The 22,962-nt window shown below is 46.3% G+C and overlaps 1 protein-coding gene across 1 annotated transcript in view; it reads left to right on the top strand.

Moving 5' to 3' along the window:
* ATP1A2 (ATPase Na+/K+ transporting subunit alpha 2) overlaps positions 1-22,962 on the top strand; it is a 76,874-nt gene that overhangs the window by 18,790 nt on the left and 35,122 nt on the right. The window contains exons 6-12 of the mRNA XM_077464098.1: positions 470-604; positions 3,055-3,172; positions 14,056-14,324; positions 14,438-14,636; positions 16,324-16,433; positions 17,562-17,696; positions 18,296-18,485. Of these exons, the coding sequence (XP_077320224.1) occupies positions 470-604; positions 3,055-3,172; positions 14,056-14,324; positions 14,438-14,636; positions 16,324-16,433; positions 17,562-17,696; positions 18,296-18,485 (1,156 nt within the window). The remainder of the gene's footprint in view (positions 1-469; positions 605-3,054; positions 3,173-14,055; positions 14,325-14,437; positions 14,637-16,323; positions 16,434-17,561; positions 17,697-18,295; positions 18,486-22,962) is intronic.

Below are 22,962 nucleotides of genomic sequence, written 5' to 3'. Positions count from 1 at the left end.
TGGTCGGTTTGGCCGGGTTGGTAATTCTGGTCGGTTTGGTTGGATTGGTCAGTCTGGTCGGTTTGGCCGGGTTGGTCAGTCTGGTCGGTTTGGCCGGGTTAGTCAGTCTGGTTGGTTTGGCCGGGTTGGTCAGTTTGGTCGGTTTGGTTGGGTTGGTCAGTCTGGTCGGTTTGGCCGGGTTGGTCAGTCTGGTCGGTTTGGCCGGGTTGGTCAGTCTGGTCGGTTTGGCCGGGTTAGTCAGTCTGGTTGGTTTGGCCGGGTTGGTCAGTTTGGTCGGTTTGGTTGGGTTGGTCAGTCTGGTCGGTTTGGCCGGGTTGGTCAGTCTGGTCGGTTTGGCCGGGTTGGTCAGTCTGGTCGGTTTGGCCGGGTTGGTCAGTTTGGTTGGCTTGGTTGGGTTGGCCAGTCTGGTCGGTTTGGTCAGCCTGGTTGAGTCAGTTACATGTGTCAGTTTTTATTTCTGCTATTCCAGCAAGCTCTGGTGATCCGCGAGGGTGAGAAGCTGCAGATTAACGCTGAAGCTGTGGTGGTCGGTGATCTGGTGGAGGTCAAAGGCGGGGACCGCGTTCCGGCAGATATGAGAATCATCTCCTCTAATGGCTGCAAGGTGAGACGTGACCGCTGCTTGTATGTGTGATAGTTTCATCGTCATTGTAAAAATATCATCTCTGGAGTCTAAATATATATATAGTGAGGGAAAAAAGTATTTGAATTGATCCCCTGCTGATTTTGTACGTTTGCCCACTGACAAAGAAATGATCAGTCTATAAATTTAATGGTTGATTTATTTTAACAGTGAGAGACAGAATAACAAAAATATCCAGAAAAAAGTTATAAATAGATTTGAATTTTAATGAGTAAAAAAAAGTATTTGATCCCCTATCAATCAGCAAAGATTTATGGCTCCCAGGTGTCTTCTATACAGGTAATGAGCTGAGATTAGGAGCACTCTTTTAAAGGGAGTGCTCCTAATCTCAGCTTGTTACCTGTATAAAAGACACCTGTCCATAGAAGCAATCAATCAATCAGATTCCAATCTCTCCACCGTGACCAAGACCAAAGAGCCGTCGAAGGACATCAGGGAGAAGATTGTAGACCTACACAAGGCTGGAATGGGCTACAAGACCATCGCCAAGCAGCTTGGTGAGAGGGTGACAACAGTTGGTGTGATTATTCCCAAATGGAAGAAACACAAAATAATGGTCAATCTCCCCCGGTCTGGGGCTCCATGTGAGATCTCACTTCGTGGAGTTTCAATGATCATGGGAACGGTGAGGAACCAGCCCAGAACTACACGGGAGAATCAAATGTCAATGATCTCAAGGCAGCTGAGACCATCGACACCAAGAAGATAATTGGCAACACGCCCGCAAGGTCCTCCTGCTCAAGAAAGCCCATGTACAGCCCGTCTGAAGTTTGCTAATGAACATCTGAATGATTCAGAGGAGAACTGGATGAAAGTGTTGTGGTCAGATGAGACCAAAGTCAAGCTCTTTGGCATCATTTCAATTCGTGTGTTTGGAGGAGGAGGAGGAATGCTGCCTATGACCCCAAGAACACCATCCCCCACCGTCATACATGGAGGTGGAAACATTATGCTTTGGGGGTGTTTTTCTGCTAAGCGGACAGGATAACTTTACCGCATCAAAGGGACGATGGACGGGGCCATGTACCTTCAAATCTTGGGTAAGAATCTCCTTCCCTCAGCCAGGGCATTGCAAATGGGTCATGAATGGTTATTTCAGCATAATGACCCAAAATGCACGGCCAAGGCAACAGAGGTGTGGCTCAAGAAGAAGCACGTTAAGGTCCTGCTGTGGCCTAGCCAGACTCCAGACCTTAATCCCATAAAATGCGTGGAGGGGAGCTGAAGGTTCGAGTTACCAAACATCAGCCTGGAAAATCTTAATGACTTGGAGAGGATCTGCAAAGAGGACAAAGTCCCTCCTGAGATGTGCAAACCTGGTGGCCAACTACAAGAAACGTCTGACCTCTGTGATTGCCAACAAGGGTTTTGCCACCAAGTACTAAATCATGTTTTGCGAAGGGGTCAAATATTTATTTCACTCATTAAAATGCAAATAAATATTTAACTTTTTTTGAAATGCGTTTTTCTGGATATTTTTGTTGTTCTGTCTCTCACTGTTAAAATAAACCGACCATTAAAATTATAGACTGATCATTTCTTTGTCAGTGGGTAAACGTACAAAACCAGCAGGGGTCAAATACTTTTTTCCCTCACTGTATATATATACAGTATATATATATATATATATATATATATATATATATATATATAAATCATCTCCACTGTTATGAAAATAAACTGAGTTTTTTTTTTTTATGAAGCGCTTCAAAGGGCCAAGCTCATGTGCCAACATCTCCTCCAGCTAGCTCCTACTATGCTGTATTGTAGTGATCTGCACTGCAGGGTAAACAGACTCAGAATGAACAGGCAGCATGTAACCTGCTTGGGGCAACCTTTGTTTATTCACACACTGCTAAGGTGGGCTAACTTCAAGGTGGGCAGGAACACCCCAAGGTGGGCAGTAAAACCCTAAGGTGGGCAGGAACACTCCAAGGTGGGCAGTAAAACCCCAAGGTGAGCAGTAAAACCCCAAGGTGGGCAGGAACTCCCCAAGATGGGCAGTAAAACCCCAAGGTGGGCGGGAACAGCCCAAGGTGGGCAGTAAAACCCTAAGGTGGGCAGGAACACTCCAAGGTGGGCAGTGAAACCCCAAGGTGAGCAGTAAAACCCCAAGGTGGGCAGGAACTCCCCAAGATGGGCAGTAAAACCCCAAGGTGGGCGGGAACACCCCAAGGTGGGCAGTAAAACCCTAAGGTGGGCAAGAACTTTCCAAGGTGGGCAGTAAAACCCCAAGGTGGGCGGGAACACTGGAAGATGGGCGGGAACAGTGTTGGTAAATATGGCAGGGAGAGCTCCACGTGACATATCCCAACACACTCCACCCATGACTGGCACATTTCTTTTGTGTGGACTGTCCTCTGAACATGCATGGTTACTTTGAGGTTGCTAATCCAAGCTCTTTCCACCAGGTGGATAATTCTTCGCTGACTGGGGAGTCCGAACCACAGACCCGCTCACCGGAATTCACCCATGAAAATCCTCTGGAGACCAGGAACATCGCCTTCTTCTCAACCAACTGTGTGGAAGGTGAGGATGGGGATGGAAGGGAGGCAATGTATATGGTTCAGAGGTATAGATGTGTGGAACCTGGGGTAGCTGCCTACATTTTGGACCAGCCTTTCTCAACAAGGGTTCCATGGAACTCTAAGGTTCCTCCAGAGGTTGCTAGGGATTCCTTGAGTAATTAGCAATTTCATCTCTAAATTCAGTAACCTATTACACTAATGATCTTTTTATCTATTTGTGGCACCAATAACCACCAACGTAAGGGACATTCATCCCACCGACCACCAATCTAAGGAATATGCTTCCCATTGACCACCTGTGTAAGGGGACCCAGTTCTCAGCAACCACCAATGTGAGGGACAATTACTATTATTATTATATTATTATACAGGATTTACAGTATATAGTGCCAACAGTTTGCGCAGCGCTTTACAATATATTTGGAGACAACAAAGCGACAATACAATTCAATACAAGAAGGTTATAAGGACCTCGCTTCTGCGAGCTTACAATCTAATAGGGAGAGGCTGGTGAATCAAAAGGTAGTAACTGTGAGCAGGGCAGGACTTAGGGTGCTGGGGGCCCTGGGCTTGAGTCACTTTCGGGCCCTACCTTCTATATTAATTTGTCGCCATCTGGTGCCGTAACAATATAATCGATCCAATCGTTATTTGAAGTGCCAAGCTACTTTTAAAAGGTGACTGGTACCGTAGACAGTGTTAAATGCTAAACAAAGTAATAATCTATTACTGATTGAAGCTTGAAAAGTTTTTTTCCAATAAATAAATAATGATTAAAAAAGTTCAAAGTGATCAAGTGTTTATTGCAATGCACAAATGTCTTGGTCAGAATGAGAATATAAAACACTTATTTACCTGGAAAACATATTGAAAAACAATCAACTACCTTGTAAGGTTGCAATCATAACAAATCAATTACAAGAATATAACAAAATAACTCATTGAACAAAGTAGTGCAAGATAAATTGTACATTCTACTCCTCCTGAGTATTACGATACCACATGTGTGGGACTTTTCCACAGCCTGGCCACTTAGAGAGGCCCAACATGCAGGGAGCGCCGTCACGTGTTCTAGGAGCATAAATTACACATCTAACTTCTTGACTACCTATTACACTTTTGAAGGCCCAGGAGCACCAGGACTATGACACGTGACACTGATGTGGCACTGATGACACATGGCACTGATGTGGCACGGATGACAGATGGCACTAATATGTGGCACTGCTGACAGATGGCACTAATACGTGGCACTGATGACACGTGACACTGATAACAGATGGCACATGGCACTAGGGACAGGTGGCACTGAGGACAGATGGCACTGGGGACAGGTGGCACTGATGACACGTGACACTGATGACAGATGGCACTTATACGTGGCACTGGGGACAGGTGGCACTGGGGACAGATGGCACTGATGACAGATGGCACTTATATGTGGCACTGGGGACAGGTGGCATTGGGGACAGATGGCACTGATGACAGATGGCACTTATACGTGGCACTGGGGACAGGTGGCACTGATGAAAGATGGCACTTATACGTGGCACTGGGGACAGATGGCACTGGGGATAGATGGCACTGGGAACAGGGGGCACTTATACATGGCAGTGGCACTGGGGACAGGTGGCACTGGGGACAGATGGCACTTATACGTGGTACTGGGGACAGGTGGCACTTATACATGGCAGTGGCAGTGGCACTGGGGACAGGTGACACTGATGACAGATGGCACTTATACGTGGCACTGGGGATAGGTGGCACTGATGACAGATGGCACTTATACGTGGCACTGGGGACAGATGGCACTGGGGACAGGTGACACTTATACATGGCAGTGGCACTGGGGACAGGTGGCACTGGGGACAGGTGGCACTGATGACAGATGGCACTTATACGTGGCACTGGGGACAGATGGCACTGGGGACAGGTGACACTTATACATGGCAGTGGCACTGGGGACAGGTGGCACTGGGGACAGGTGGCACTGATGAAAGATGGAACTTATACGTGGCACTGGGGACAAATGACACTGGGGATAGGTGGCACTTATACATGGCAGTGGCACTGGGGACAGGTGGCACTGGGGACAGGTGGCACTGGGGACAGATGGCACTGATGACAGATGGAACTAATACGTGGCACTGATGACAGATGGCACTTATACGTGGCACTGGGGACAGAGGGCACTGGGGACAGGTGGCACTTATACATGGCAGTGGCACTGGGGACAGGTGGCACTTATACGTGGCACTGGGGACAGGTGGCACTTACTTATACATGGCAGTGGCACTGATGACAGATGGCACTGAGTACAGATGGCACTTATACGTGGCACTGGGGACAGGTGGCACTTATACATGGCAGTGGCACTGGGGACAGGTGGCACTGGGGACAGATGGCACTTATACGTGGCACTGGGGACAGGTGGCACGTATACATGGCAGTGGCACTGGGGACAGGTGGCACTGATGACAGATGGCACTTATACGTGGCACTGCGGACAGGTGGCACTGATGACATATGGCACTTATACGTGGCACTGGGGACAGGTGGCACTTACTTATACATGGCAGTGGCACTGGGGACAGGTGGCACTGGGGACAGATGGCACTTATACGTGGCACTGGGGACAGATGGCACTGGGGAGAGGTGGCACTTATACATGGCAGTGGCACTGGGGACAGGTGGCACTGGGGACAGGTGGCACTGATGACAGATGGTACTGAGTACAGATGGCACTTATACGTGGCACTGGGGACAGGTGGCACTGGGGACAGGTGGCACTGGGGACAGAGAGATGGCACTGGGGAGTGGGGACAGATGGCACTGGGGACAGGTGGCACTGGGGACAGAGAGATGGCACTGGGGACAGATGGCACTGGGGACAGGTGTCACTGGGGACAGAGAGATGGCACTGGGGACAGAGAGATGGCACTGGGGACAGCACTTTACATTGTTTTTTTTTATTTTTTTACTCACAGTGACAGGCTGCACGTCGCTCTCCCTCCTCACAGGCTGTCTCTGTGAGGGGGAGAGCCGGCGATGAGAGATGATCTCATCATATCATCTCTCATTGGACAGATCAGTGCTAAATGGCCACTGTGATTGGCCATTTAGCATGATCTGTGATTGGCTGTGTCCAAGGAACACTGCCGACACAGAACTTCCCCGATGCGCGCCCGCAGCACGTATCAGGGGAAGTAAACAAAGACGTCCTCCCAGCAACTGCCGTCCGCGCTGTAGCCTGCTATAGCGCGGACGCCTAGTGCAAAGTATGGGCTTGCGGGGCCCCCTATTGGACGGGGCCCATGGGCTTGAGCCCCGTCAAGCCCTAGTGAAAGTCCGGCCCTGACTGTGAGGGATGAACTGATGATGGAATTAGAAGACACAGTTGTTAGCTAAAGGTAGGATAGGCCTCCCTGAAGAGATGAGTTTTCAGGGATCGCCTAAAAGTGGACAGAGTAGGAAATAAGGGGACAGATGGGGTAGTGAGTTCCAGATGGGAGAGGCTCTGGAGAAGTCTTGGAGACGAGCATGGGAGGAGGAGACAAGGGAGCTAGAGAGCAGGAGGCAGAGTTGAAAATGCCTTTGTATGTTATTGTTAGTGTTCACACTGACCAACAATGTAAGGAGTATGCTTCCCATTGACCACCAGTGTATACGGGGGCCCCTTTCCAAATAACCACCAATGTAAGGGACATTCATCTCACTGAACACCAATGTATGGAGCATGCTTCCCATTGAAAACTAGTGTAAGGGGGCCCCTTTCCCAATATTTAACCAATGTAAAGTGATCCTCGCCAATCTAAAGAAGCCCTTCTCCACTGATCACCAAGGTAAAGGAGCTCTACATTGACCTCCAATACAAGGAACTTTTCACTGACCACAAGTGTAAGGAAGCTCTTCACTAGTGATGGCCGAACGGTTCGCCCGGCGGTCGTTTCGCGGCGAATTTCGGTCGTTCGCGGTCCGCTCGTTCGGCGGACTATTGGCGCCGTTCGCCCCGGCGGACCTTCGTGTTTAATATGTACAAGAACTTTGACCTATGATGACACATCCATCATAGGGTACAGGACAGCCAATTGAGACATGACAGCACATGGACACTTGGACATTCCCCCTAACCTATAAATACACCCGATCCGGCGGCCATTTTACATTCTTTCTTCTGTCACTATAGGGAAAGGTTGCTGTGTGGACTAGGGAGAGATGTATCGCTAGCTATTTGGTACACAAAAGTTCTTTTCAGGACTGGGATAGGTGTTAGGTGTATATAGGTTTGCTGTGCTACTGATTGTTGCAGCAGCCTGAGTGTCTTTTGTCAGTTTAGAGAAAGGGACAGGACGCTGTGTCTGCAGAGAGAGTCAGTTTAGTCATCATCATCATCATCATCATTAGCTGTTACTATCAGGTCCACAAAAGAGCTATTCCAGTAACCACTAATCGTTCCAGTCTCCTCTTTTTTGCCACTTTGTATAGGGACAGGAAGGAAGCAGTGTTGTCAGGCAGTGAGGGTCAGTTTAAAGAGTTGCTGTTACTATTAGTTCCACAAAGGTTCTTTTCAGGACTGGTATCAGTGGTATGGTAATAGGCTTGTACACGTATAATATTCTTTCTTCCAAATATAGAAAGAATATTATACTTGACTGCTGCCCTTCTGCTGCGGTCTGCTAATCATTCACAACTCACTTGTTCCACAAAGCTCTTTATCAGGACTGGTAACTTGGTCTGTGTAGGGTGCTACAGTACATAGGGTTGAGTGCGGTACAGTCTGCTGTTCTGTAAGGACCGCTATCGGTCCACAATAGATAGGGTTGAGGTGCACCACTGCTGACCGCTGCCCTATACTGCAGCAGTCCTTCATTGGTATAGGGACTGACGTACAGTCTGCTAATCACTAACACACAACCTGCTTGGTCCACAAAAGTGTATATATGCCCCTACCCTCCTCTTTGAAGAGGTTGAGCGGTGTCATATTTCTACTGGGGCTGCTTATGAGGGGATCACACCATCCCTGTGCTGTGCTGACTTCCTCCTGGGGGTTCTTATTATGAGGGGATCACACCATCCCTGTGCTGTGCTGAGTTTCTCCTGGGCCTGCTTATTATGAGGGGATCACACCATCCCTGTGCTCTGCTGACTTACTCCTGGGGCTGCTTACGGTGCTGCTGTCAGTGCTGTATATCACGGTGCTGGTGTGAGTGCTTAATGTCATGGTGCTGCTGTCAGTGCTGTATATCAGGGTGCTGATGTCAGTGCTTAATGTCACGCTGCTGATGTCAGTGCCCTCTATCACGGTGCTGTTGTCAGATGCCTCTATCACGGTGCATGTGTCATTGCTGTATGTGACGCTGCTGGTGATCATCTCCTGCACCCTCTTCTTTGCCTACCTTGGTCCCTGACCTTCCCTCTCCTCCATTGCCTTCATGCGCTCCACAGTCCTGAATTGTCAGAACAATTTCCCATATAAAAAAAGAATGCTTGTAGTTATCGATCCCAAATTCACCTCATACATGTGTTATGTCATTGGCCATGTGGTGGGACTATGTTTGCCCAGCTAATAATTATCTTGTGGCTGCAAATTTGACCTAAAGGTTTGCGAAGTTCGCCTCCCATTGAAGTCAATGGGGCCCGCCGCGAACGTTCGGTTTCGCGAACGGTCGGCCCCCGTTCGCGGTCCGCGTTCGCGAAACGTCCCGTCGGAAGTTCGTCCATCACTAATCTTCACTGATCACCAATGTAATGCACCTCCTCATTGACCACCAGTATAAGGGAACTCTTCACTGACCCCCACTCTAAGGCGACTTTTCACTTACCACCACTGTAAGGCAACTTTTCACTGACCACCAATGTAAGTCAACTTGACTTTTTGCTGACCAGTGACCACCAATGTAAGGGAGCTCTTCAAGTCTTCACTGACTACCATTGTAAAATACATTCTAATGTATCCACCAGTGCAACAGGACACATCTCCCACTGGCCACCAGTGTATGGGGGCCTCTTTTCCAATAATCACTATTGTAAGGGGGTTCTTCTCTCCCTGATGACCAATCTAAAGGGGCCCATGTTTACTGACCACTGGGGTAAGAGAACTCTTCATTGACCTTCAAGGTATCAAAGCTCAATACTGACCACCCATTTCAGGGAGCTCTTCACTGACCTCATATATATAAACATTTCGTTTTTGGCTATTATTATTATTTGTTTAATTTCATTATTATTACTGATAATAATACCCAATCATCCCCAATGTAAGGTGGTCCTTCTCCCACTGACCATTAATCTAAAGGTGGCCTTCACCACTGACCATCAAAATAAAAGAGCTCTTCCATGACCTCCAATGTAAGGAACTTTTCACTGACCACTAAGGAAGCTCTTTATTGACCACCAATGTAAGGGAGCTCCTCACTGACTACCAGTGTAATGGTCATTCTTCCCAGGGACTACTAAAGTAAGTAGCCTTCCTCCCACTAACCACCAGTGCAATATGGTCATTCTCCCCCTAACCACCAGTGTAAGGGGCCCCTTTCCCAATAATCACCAATGTATAGGGGTCCTTCTCCCATTGACCATCAGTCTAAAGGGGCCCTTCTCCACTGACCCTCGGGGTAAGGGAGCTCTTCCTTGACCGCCAATGTAAGAAAGCTACTCAATGACTTCCAATGTAAGGAAACTCTTCACTGAACACCCATGTAAGGAGGCTCTTCAGTGACCTCCAATGAAAGAAAGCTCTTCAATGACCTCCAATGAAAGAAAGCTCTTCAATGACCTCCAATGAAAGAAAGCTCTACATTGACCTCCAATGACAGAAAGCTCTACATTGACCTCCAATGACAGAAAGCTCTTAAATTACCTCCAATGAAAGAAAGCTCTACAATGACCTCCAATGACAGAAAGTTCTACAATGACCTCCAATAACAGAAAGCTCTTAAATGACCTACAATGTAAGGGAGCTCTTCTTTGACCGCCAATGTAAGAAAGCTACTCAATGACTTCCAATGTAAGGAACTCTTCACTGATCACCCATGTAAGGAGGCTCTTCGGTGACCTCCAATGAAAGAAAGCTCTTCAATGACCTCCAATGAAAGAAAGCTCTTCAATGACCTCCAATGACAGAAAGCTCTTCAATGACCTCCAATGACAGAAAGCTCTTCAATGACCTCCAATGACAGAAAGCTCTTAAATGACCTCCAATGACAGGAAGCTCTTCAATGACCTCCAATGACAGAAAGCTCTTAAATGACCTCCAATGACAGGAAGCTCTACAATGACCTCCAATAACAGAAAGCTCTATATTGACCTCCAATGACAGAAAGCTTTACAATGACCTCCAATGACAGAAAGTTCTACAATGACCTCCAATAACAGAAAGCTCTTAAATGACCTACAATGACAGAAAGCTCTACAATGACCTCCAATAACAGAAAGCTCTATATTGACCTCCAATGACAGAAAGCTCTACAATGACCTCGAATGACAGAAAGTTCTACAATGACCTCCAATAACAGAAAGCTCTTAAATGACTTACAATGTAAGGGAGCTCTTCTTTGACCGCCAATGTAAGAAAGCTACTCAATGACTTCCAATGTAAGGAAACTCTTCACTGATCAACCATGTAAGGAGGCTCTTCGGTGACCTCCAATGAAAGAAAGCTCTTCAATGACCTCCAATGAAAGAAAGCTCTTCAATGACCTCCAATGACAGAAAGCTCTTCAATGACCTCCAATGACAGAAAGCTCTTCAATGACCTCCAATGACAGAAAGCTCTTCAATGACCTCCAATAACAGAAAGCTCTTAAATTACCTACAATGTAAGGAGGCTCCTCTTTGACCTCCAATGTAAGAAAACTCTTCACTGACCTCCGATGTAAAGAGGCTCTTCACTAGTAACTACCAATATGAAGGAACACTACAAATTTCACTATCTACATTTCTTTTTTGGCCATTATTATTTGTTGTATTTTATGAATAATTCTGAAAATTATTTTATTATATGGAGCAGCCTTGGATGCGAATTAACTACGCCACATCCCTTATTCTTTTCTTTATTCCTACATCTCCGTTCGCTGTATCCCGAGCTGTAGATATAGTCATTACTATCTGGGGTTCTCTGAAACTCGAAAGTTATTCCAAGGGTTCCTCTGAGCTATATAGACTGAGAAAGGCTGTATTAGATTGTTAGCTTTGGCGGTTTTATGTCTCGGCTCAGCTATTCTATCCTGTGTGCAGCAGCTGCGATGCCTATTGAAGCTCCTCCAGGGTGCACAGCAGGTCATGGAGGACCAACACAGGGTGCTATTCTCTCTTCTCCAACCATGACAGTCCCTCTATTGAACCCACACTGAAACTCAATGGCGGCTTTTGAAACTTTTCCCAGTTCACAGCCAGAGAGCCTCCAAAAAAAAAAAAAAAGAAAGAAAAGAAGTGATGGATGTCCGGAGATGGAGAACAAAGCCGGAATGTGAGTCCAGCAGTGGAACAAAACAGCCTGCTGAGAGGCCAAGGACTCATTATACAAACATCTCCTAAAGTGTACCTGTCTCCACGCAACCATGTAGGATTATTCGAGAACTCCGATGAGTAATCTCTGCACTATTGTGTGACCAGGGATGCGCAAAATGGAGAGTTTTTATTTCAATGCCATCGGGAGATTTCATTGACATTTCACAACTTTGGCCATATTTCCCTGGATCCAACGGGGAAGTTGGAATTAAAGAGGTGGGGGGGGGGGGGTTAAAGCCCAACTATGGCCATCTCTTCAGATTTGCACAGTTGCACATGCTCCTCTCCTGGACTGAAATTACCTACTCTGATTTCACTGCACACTGTGAGCATTAGAAGTTGCAGCAAGTCAGATAGAGCCTGCCTCATTCCCCGGCAGGAAGATGTTCAACATCATCTAGCTCTTTCCTCGGAAGCCTGATTATCCCTGGCCCGCCCCCTTTCAATCATTGGGTTTCAGACATGGGCGTAGCATCAGGGGTCTCAGGGGTTGCAATTGTGACCCTCGCCCCTAGCTCCAGGGGGCCCACAGCTCTGTTCCTTACTGTCGTATTACATTTGATTTCCTCCACAAAATCCCAGAGCTGGAGTCCAGCTCCAATCTGCCTTGTGTCCCCCAATACCCCAGCCAAGTTCTATAATCCAGTAATCGGCTTCCAGTTATTTGCCCTCTCCCCAGTCCACACCCTTCCTCTGCTCACATTGACTGGGGACATGTCATTACTAGGATGGGGGGAGGGGGCGAGGTCTAGTCAGTACTAGGATGGGGGGGCGGGGTCCAGGGGCGAACTGACAACTCATGGGGCCCCCAGGCAATCAGACATTATGGGGCCACACAGTATACACAAACACACACACAGTATACAATCACACAGTATACGCAGACATGTTTCTATTGGCTGAGAAGGTACTGGAGAGGTGGGACAGCTATGATCTCAGGATTTTTAGACCAAAGGGATGTCGGTAAGGGACATTTCAGAGACAGATGTAAAAAAAACACAGATTGTTACATACTGTCCCTAGTTTTACTAAGGCTGGCAACCCTGATGGGGCCCCCTAGTGGCACAGGGCCCTCGGGCAGTGCCCGAGTGGTCAAATGGTCAGTCCACCCCTGGCGAGGTCATGTCATTACTAGGACGGGGGAGGCAAGGTCATGTCATTACTAGGATGGGGGAGGGGGCGGGGTCAAGTCATTACTAGGATGGGGGGGTGGGGGCGAGGTCATGTCATTATTAGGATGGGGGTAGGGGGCGAGGTCATGTCATTACTAGGACAGGGGAGGCGATGTCATGTCATTACTAGGATGGGGGGAGGGGGCGAGGTCAAGTCATTACTAGGATGGGGGGGTGAGGTCATGTCATTATTAGGATGGGGGTAGGGGGCGAGGTCAAGTCATTACTAAGGTTGGGGGGGAGGGTCGAGGTCATGTCATTACTAGGATGGGGGGGGGGCGAGGTCATGTAGCTACTAGGATGGGGGGAGGCAAGGTCATGTCATTAATAGGTTGGGGGGAAGGGACAAGGTCATGTCATTACTAAGATGGGGGGTGAAGTCATGTCATTGCTAGGATGGGGGGGGGGCAAGGTCATGTCATTACTAGGATGGGGGAGGGGCGAGGTCATGTCATTACTAGGATGGAGGGGTGGGGGCGAGTTCATGTCATTTCTAGGATGGGGGGAAGCAAGGTCATGTCACTAATAGGTTGGGGGGAAGGGACAAGGTCATGTCATTACTAGGATGGGGGGGGTGAAGTCATGTCATTACTAGGATGGGGGGAGGGGCGAGGTCATGTCATTACTAGGATGGGGGGTGGGGGCAAGTTCATGCCATTACTAGGATGGGGGGAGGCAAGGTCACGTCACTAATAGGTTGGGGGGGAGGGACAAGGTCATGTGATTACTAAGATGGGGGGACGAAGTCATGTCATTATTAGGATGGGGGAAGGGGGGCAAGGTCATGTGATTACTAGGATGGTTTCTACAAAATATTTTGAATTATCCTCTCAATATATACATAAATCTCTGAAATAACTCTTTAGCCACTTGGAGTATCTTGGTGCCTAATTGGAGCATCTTGGCGCGCAGTGGAAGGGGCGGGTAGTAGTGTTGGGGCCCCAGGACAAATTTTGCATCGGGGCCCACAAGTTTCAAGCTACGCCTCTGGTTCCAGACAGTTCATGGAGGCTCAGCCTGCCATGTAAATGCAGCTTGCCTAGGAGAGCCCCCCATCCACACTTCAAGGTGTTTTGATATTTGCAAAAGTCCTCCTGCTGCTTGCCTCAGGGTTGAGGGCTCCCCTTAGAAGAGTACTGAGATTGAGGGTGGGTCCATTTAGTTTTAGCCTTAACAAGTTCTTTTTTTTTTTCTTTACGTATAGGAACTGCGCGAGGTGTCGTCATAGCCACCGGCGACCGCACTGTCATGGGTCGCATTGCTACACTGGCTTCAGGCCTTGAAGTAGGACGCACGCCCATTGCCGCGGAAATTGAGCACTTCATTCACATCATCACAGGCGTGGCAGTCTTCCTGGGGGTCTCGTTCTTTGTCCTTTCCCTCATCCTTGGCTACTCCTGGTTGGAGGCTGTCATCTTCCTCATCGGGATCATCGTGGCTAACGTGCCAGAGGGTCTTCTGGCCACTGTCACGGTGAGGATTCACTACCTTCAGAGCTGCGGCTCTGGAGTTGCAATAGAGGGAATTAGACCCTGCACAAGTGTTGAGGTGGTCCATGACCCAGTGTTTTGTTTTTGACCTTCAAGGTGTGCTTAACGCTAACCGCCAAGAGGATGGCCCGTAAGAACTGCCTTGTGAAGAACTTAGAAGCCGTGGAGACCCTTGGGTCCACCTCAACCATCTGCTCCGATAAGACCGGGACGTTGACACAGAACCGGATGACCGTGGCCCACATGTGGTTTGACAATCAGATCCACGAGGCGGACACCACCGAGGACCAGTCAGGTTCGTCATGACATAAATACTTGTCTCTTCCTACCCCCGACCTTTGTCTTCTAGGAGGACCACCAAAGGACATCCTATCTTTGACCATTGCTCCCTTATGAAGTTGTTGCTGATTTCTAGTGCGGTTCATTTTGTTCCCGAATCGAAATTTGGACAAATCTTCCGTTATTCGGAAATTCTGTTGTATCTGAATTTCCAAATTACGGTATTAATGAATTTAAACGAATCCGAAAATAACTAAATTAATCAAAAAAGCGGAAGAGCAGGGTCAAAACGTTAAAAAACCGCATCCCAGTTTTTTAACAGACAATAGGGGGCTTGAGGTAATAAACCTCGGGACTTTAATGGTGTTGTGAACGAAGGTTTAGAGATTTGACAATTCTCAATAATATTGAATAAAATAAAACAAATTTTATTAATACAAACAATTAATTTTATTAAAAAAAAGACAAACATGAGATACAAATATTTTTTTATAAACAAGTATGAATTGTTTACAAGAACTCAACGCATGGATAATACCACTTTCTCAACATGTTTCGCTCATTTGAGCTTCTTCGGGAGACTTTCAAATTTTATTAATACAAACAATTCATTATTTTAATAAAAACAAACGATGAAATACAAATAATTTTTTATAAACAAGTATGAATTGTTTACAAGAACTCAACGCATGGATAATACTACTTGCTCAACGTGTTTTGCTCATTTGAGCTTCTTCAGGAGACTTTCAAAGTGGCATCTAATATACTATATATCATAAAAATATATACTAGTTTTTGAAAACTCATGCTATATAAATTCAGATTCATCTAGAATAAATAATTCGTACAAAATTCAAAAATAGAAATATCAATGGAGAAAAAAATATGCATATATGTAAATGTTATCAAAATAATATATTTTAGTTATTTCTATCTTATCAGGAAAAAAACTAAAAAAACACTGTTTTTTGATTCTACCAATATTCTAACAAAATTCTAACAAAATCCAACGGACAAAATCTGACGGATTTGGTTGTCGAAATCTCCGACCGTGTGTACAGGGGCTAAAACAGAACAAAATAGAAGAGAAAATAAAAGAATATAATAAAAAAAATAGAATACAATAAATTAGAAAGATTATAACCATCTTCCGAAATTCCAATTTCAAATAGAATAAATTAAAATTGATTAAATTCAAATTTTGAATAGAATAAATTAGAATAGAATAGAAAAGAATAGAATAGAAAAAAAAACAAGAGACTAGAATAAATTAGAAAGAATATAACCGTCTTCTGAAATTCAAATTTTGAATAGAATAAATTCTAATTCGAATGCCAATTCGAATTTGATTCAAGTTTTCCGAATTCGACCAAATTCCGGAAAATTCAAATTGAATTCAAATGAAACAAATTCCAAAAAACTAATTTAACTAGTTTAACTAAACAAAATGATTTAAATAACCAATCCAAATGAAGCAAAACATTTTTTTTTCTTTCTGCACATGTCTACTGCTTTTTTCCCCCCTTAGTCTTGTTCCCCCCCATACAACGTTGCCAAACATTCTTGCTTATTCTTGGTCCCTTGACAAAGGGTACCTCCAGGGTTGTCAAGGCTGACTTACCAATGGTTGACTGACCCGGTTGGATATTTGCATGCAACCAATAAAGTACCTTGCGGTGATGTGGTGCTTTTAATTTTTCCAGGAACCACTTTTGATAAACGCTCACCCACCTGGACCGCCCTGTCCAAGATTGCCGGCCTCTGCAACCGTGCCGTGTTCAAAGTGGGCCAAGAAAATACACCCATTTCCAAGGTAAGCTCATGAATGTTTTTTCATGTAATCAAAGAATGTGGAATGGGACTTTTTTTTAAAGTACCAAATAACCATAAAACTTTTTTTTTAAAAAGTATATTTTTTAATTCATAAAGCTTCAAAATTGTTACCATACATATAACAAATTGCAAACAAATACATGTTATCTGCATCATATGATTCCACCAGTAAAGATGTCTTCAATATCAGCCTGAAAATCCTCAACGCATTTCAACTCATAAAGTCTTCATCAGGAGATATATATCATTGGGTATATTACAAAACCCAATGATGCATTGGCAAAAATAAGAGGGTGCAAGTCCAAAAAAGATGGGTCAGATAAGGGATATAAGCCCAGCCACACCCCCCAAAAAAAAAATAACAAAAGAGGCGACCTAAAACCTATATAGAGGGGAGACCTACGAAAAATAGGGGCTTGTAGAAGTCTCAAACTGATAATGAAGTCTCAAACTGATAAGGCCAAGGGCTCACAGGAATGCCTTTATGTTAACAAACCGATTCCAGCAGAGGCAGCAGGCTCTTTCGCTATCTTTCATTCGGTTGTGGCTGGGCTTATATCCCTTATAAGCCTGCTGCTTCTGCTGGGATCCCTTTGGTACCATTGAGGCATTCCAGTGAGCCCTTGGCCTTGCTACCTATCATTATCAGGTTGGGACTTCTACAACCTCCTATTACTCATAGTTTTCCCCTATAGCGATTTTAGGTCACCTCTTTCGTTATCTTTTGGGGGGGGGGGGTGTGGCTGGGCTTATATCCCTTGCATCTTATCTGACCCACCTGGTAGGGCCTTTTTGGACTTGCACCCTTTCTTTTTTGCCAATGCATCATTAGGTTTTGTAATCTACTGTTTACCTCCTGATGAAGACTATTTATCAGAAGAAACGCGTTAAGATTTTTCAGGCTGACATATCTAAAGAAGTACCTAAAAAAAAAAAAAAGTCCTGTTCCACATTCTTTGATTTTGATCTGATTGCAAGTTTTTCTAATCTGTAAATGTTTAATTGGTTTGTGAATGGGGGACTTACATTCCGTTACCCCAGTCCCTTAAAATTCTGTGTGTTCCTCTTGTTGGACACAATTAACTCCGGGTCATTTTTTGATACACAGAGAGATACAGCAGGGGATGCCTCCGAGTCGGCTCTGCTCAAGTGTATAGAGCTCTCCTGCGGCTCTGTGAGGAAAATGAGAGACAAGAACCCGAAAGTGGCTGAAATTCCGTTCAACTCCACCAACAAATACCAGGTGAGTGCAGTCCGTGAATGACCCCGCCACTGCCAGCCTGTTGTCATAGTAGAAGCACAGGAAGAGAAAAGCAAGCAGGGTATTTCACCAATGTGGCAGTGCTAATATCCAAGCAAGTGAGATAAGACAGGAAGCTGCCAGATACAGGGCTGGGACAAGGGGTGGGCAGGAGGGACATGTGCCCTGGGCACAATGGTGAGGGATGGCCAGTTGCTTCTGTTACAAGGCTGACTGGAGTAGTGACAGCGACATCACTGTTAACCCTAACCCTAAGTGAGGGGGGGCACAGTTTGGCATCTTTGCCCTGGACACTGGATGACCTTGTCCCGCAACTGGCTGGATATACATAGTGGCATCACCCGTACGGAAATTGATTACCCATGCATGTATATGTCTATTGCACATGCTTTGGTGCCAGGCTCACAGCATTCCTGCACAAAGGCTCCCATCACTGCATAGCATAGCACACCACAGCTAGGTAACCAGGCTCACATCATTCCTGCACAAAGATTCTCAACTAGCATTGCATCACATATACCTAACAAACAACAAACACATGTAAACCTATAACCAATAACTTCTTACTGATTCGTCCGCAGCTGTCCATCCACGAACATGCGGATAGCAAAGAGGGCCACCTGCTGGTGATGAAGGGGGCTCCGGAAAGGATTTTGGACCGCTGCTCCAGTATCCTGCTGCACGGAGTGGTGCACCAGCTGGACGAAGAGATGAAAGATGCCTTCCAGAATGCCTACTTTGAACTGGGAGGACTGGGAGAGAGAGTGTTGGGTGAGTTTGAAGCATATGCTATGATCTATACATAAAGAGAGCCTACCGCTTTTCTGCAGACAGGAACATTAATGTAGGCACTAGCCTTGTTTTTTTCCCTCAGTTATGAAGGTTTTAGTTGATAGTTTTTAGTTTTTTTTTATTTAATGCTTAAGGTGTATTTTGTATCTTTTTGGCTACTTTGCAGTAAAGAACAGAAACAAAAACCCTGTAGTATGTTAATGTACTTTTACTAAACCAGAATGCTGCATATACAATGAACATTGCCAATAGGGATGAGCCGAACACCCCCCGGTTCGGTTCGCACCAGAACTTGCGAACGACCCCCGCGTTCGGTACGAACGTTAGAACCCCATTGAAGTCTATGGGACTCGAACGTTCGAATTGGAAAGTGCTAATTTTAACGGCTAATATGCAAGATACTGTCCTAAAAAGGGTTTGGGGACCTGCCTCCTGCCTCAGGGGACATGGGTCACTGCAAAAAAAAGTTTTAAAAACTACCGTTTTGGTGGGAGCACTGATTTTAATGACGATTAAAGTGAAAAAAAAAAAGTGAAATATTCCTTTAAATATGGTGCCTGGTGGGTGTCTGTAGTATGCCTGTGAAGTGCCACGTGTTTCCCGTGTTTAGAACAGTCCCTGCACAAAATGACATTAAACGGAAATAACACCATTTAAAACTGCTTGCGGTTTTAATGTTATATCTGGTTCCTGCAATATGGTTGAAAATCATTCAGAAAAATGGCATGGGTAGCCCTCCCTGCCCATTACCAGCCTATTTGGGTCTTGTACGCATATTAAGGGGAACCCTGTACCCATATTAAAAAAAGGAAATGCGTGTGGCCCCCAGGCCCTATATACTCAGAACAGAAGTATACAGGCGGTGCAAACAAGACAGGGACTGTGTAGGTTTGTTGTGTTAAGTTGAATCTGTTTGTAATTTTCAACTGGTACATTTTTAAAGTGTAGCTCCAGTAAAAAAAAATATTTTTAAGCTTTTTGGAAAACATAGGGAAGGGTTATCACCCCTGTATAATTTGTTTTGTCGTCCATCTTTTTTCATCTCACTTGCTGTTGTCTCCTTCCGTTTGCAAGTAGGAGATGTTTGTAAATTGGATGTTTGAAAGTAGGGGCCTGCCCTATATGCTCTGCAGAAATGGCGGAACAAGGTGTTGGTTTTGCAACAACATTGTAAGCCCTCAAAGTGACTCTTGGTGGGCGCTGGAGCGCCCTGCTGTGAACGATTATATCAAGAATTGTAATTACATGCCATTGTTGAACAGTGGTAGAAAAATTGACCTTTGGTGGTTGTGGTGCTGGTGCCACAACACTATAAGTCCTCACAGTTACTCTGGGTGGGCACAGGAAGGGGCCCTCCTGTGAAATATTATATCAAGAATTGTAATTACATGTCCCTGTTAAACAGGGGCAGAAAAATTGGGCCTTAGGCACTGGTGCCATCACACTGCAACCTCTGCCATACACTCTAGTTTTATTGCAGGAATTAGCCCTGCTGCAAAGCATTGCATCAAAAATTGTACTTAAACGCCCCTGTTAAACAGGGGCAGAAAAATTGGGCCTTAGGCACTGGTGCCATCACACTGCAACCTCTGCCATATACTCTAGTTTTATTGCAGGAATTAGCCCTGCTGCAAAGCATTGCATCAAAAATTGTACTTAAACGCCCCTGTTAAACAGGGGCAGAAAAATTGGGCCTTAGGCACTGGTGCCATCCCACTGCAACCTCTGCCATATACTCTAGTTTTATTGCAGGAATTAGCCCTGCTGCAAAGCATTGCATCAAAAATTGTACTTAAACGCCCCTGTTAAACAGGGGCAGAAAAATTGGGCCTTAGGCACTGGTGCCATCACACTGCAACCTCTGCCATACACTCTAGTTTTATTGCAGGAATTAGCCCTGCTGCAAAGCATTGCATCAAAAATTGTACTTAAACGCCCCTGTTAAACAGGGGCAGAAAAATTGGGCCTTAGGCACTGGTGCCATCACACTGCAACCTCTGCCATACACTCTAGTTTTATTGCAGGAATTAGCCCTGCTGCAAAGCATTGCATCAAAAATTGTACTTAAACGCCCCTGTTAAACCGGGGCAGAAAAATTGGGCCTTAGGCACTGGTGCCATCACACTGCAACCTCTGCCATACACTCTAGTTTTATTGCAGGAATTAGCCCTGCTGCAAAGCATTGCATCAAAAATTGTACTTAAACGCCCCTGTTAAACAGGGGCAGAAAAATTGGGCCTTAGGCACTGGTGCCATCACACTGCAACCTCTGCCATATACTCTAGTTTTATTGCAGGAATTAGCCCTGCTGCAAAGCATTGCATCAAAAATTGTACTTAAACGCCCCTGTTAAACCGGGGCAGAAAAATTGGGCCTTAGGCACTGGTGCCATCCCACTGCAACCTCTGCCATATACTCTAGTTTTATTGCAGGAATTAGCCCTGCTGCAAAGCATTGCATCAAAAATTGTACTTAAACGCCCCTGTTAAACAGGGGCAGAAAAATTGGGCCTTAGGCACTGGTGCCATCACACTGCAACCTCTGCCATACACTCTAGTTTTATTGCAGGAATTAGCCCTGCTGCAAAGCATTGCATCAAAAATTGTACTTAAACGCCCCTGTTAAACAGGGGCAGAAAAATTGGGCCTTAGGCACTGGTGCCATCACACTGCAACCTCTGCCATATACTCTAGTTTTATTGCAGGAATTAGCCCTGCTGCAAAGCATTGCATCAAAAATTGTACTTAAACGCCCCTGTTAAACAGGGGCAGAAAAATTGGGCTGCTGGCATCACCCAGAACCAAAAATGTTCTTCCAACATATCAGCGGAGGAGGAAGAGGATAGACAATCAACATAACAGGACAGTCACTCAGCATCAGCATAGGCAGTCTTGAAGGGATGTGGTATTTCAAAAAAAATTATTCGGTTACATCAGCTTCAGGTGCTTGGTAGCTGTGGGTGATCCAAGACTGATTCATCTTGATGAAGGTCAGTCGATCAACTGATTCGGTGGACAGGCGCACCCTGTGATCGGTAACGAAGCCACCAGCAGCACTGAAGGTGCGTTCCGAAAGAACGCTGGATGCAGGACAGGCCAGTAGCTCAATTGCATACTGTGCAAGCTCTGGCCAGTGATCCATCCTCAAGACCCAGTAAGCCAGAGGATTTTCAGTGGGAAAGGTGTCCAAGTCTGACCTTGCCCTTAGGTATTCCTGCACCATGTAAATTAGACGCTGGCGATGGGTGCTGGAACCAATCATACCTTGGGGCTGCGGACTAAAAAATTGTCTGAAAGCATCAGTCAGACGGCCACCTTCTCCACCGCTCCTTCTGACTGATGCCTCAGCAACACGTTGTCCAGGACCAGGAGTTTGTGACCTCCCAGTCTCTGGGAACGCGTTGCACAGAGCTTTCTGCAAGGCCTCCCGGAGATGTCTCATCCTCTGCGATGGCAAGATAAGGTCGGCAACCTTACCCTTGTACCGTGGATCAAGGAGAGTGGCCAGCCAGTAATGGTCCCTCTCCTTGATCCGAAGAATACGAGGATCCTTCCGCAGGCTTTGCAGGATCAGGGAGGCCATGCAGCGTAGGTTAGCTGAGGCATTCGGTCCGGAGTCCTCTGGGTCACTAAGGACAACATGATCCGCAGCTACCTCCTCCCAGCCACATACAAGTCCACGTGTTTCTTGGGACTGTAAATCATCCCTATAAGACTGCTGCTGCTGATGCTGAGTGCCAGCCTCCACCTCCATGCTGACACAATCATCCTCCTCCTCCTCTTCCTCCTCCTCACCCTCTTCCTGTGTGATGGGTGGCACAGCAGGAACACTGTCTGGATAAAGGGGGCCTTGAGAGGCAAGGAAGTCCTCCTCTTCCTGCCTCTGTTCTGCCTCAAGTGCCCTGTCCATTATTCCACGCAGCGTATGCTCCAAGAGGTGGACAAGAGGTATAGTGTCACTGATGCATGCACTGTCACTGCTCACCATCCTTGTGGCCTCCTCAAACGGTGACAGGACAGTGCATGCATCCCTGATCATGCCCCACTGGCGTGGTGAGAAAAAACCAAGCTCCCCTGACCCTGTCCTGGTGCCGTAGTCGCACAGGTACTCATTGATGGCCCTCTGCTGCGTGTGCAGCCACTGCAGCATGGCCAATGTTGAGTTCCATCTGGTGGGCATGTCACATATAAGGCGGTTCTTGGGCAGGTTCAACTCCTTTTGGAGCTCAGCCAGCCGAGCACAGGCATTAAATGATCGGCGGAAATGCACACAGACTCTCCTGGCCTGTTTCAGGACATCCTGTAAGCCGGGGTACCTGCCCAAGAACCGCTGCACCACCAGGTTAAGGACGTGAGCTACACAGGGCACATGGGTCAGTTGTCCCTGTCGGAGGGCGGAGAGGAGGTTGGTGCCATTGTCGCAAACCACCATTCCTGGCTTAAGCTGCCTCTCGGCC

This window comes from Lithobates pipiens, unplaced genomic scaffold, assembly GCF_037356315.1.
Source record: "Lithobates pipiens isolate NorthernLeopardFrog02 unplaced genomic scaffold, aLitPip1_a1.2 Scaffold_30, whole genome shotgun sequence".
NCBI classification, from domain to species: domain Eukaryota; kingdom Metazoa; phylum Chordata; class Amphibia; order Anura; family Ranidae; genus Lithobates; species Lithobates pipiens.
This window is presented reverse-complemented; position numbering and strand designations above follow the sequence as displayed.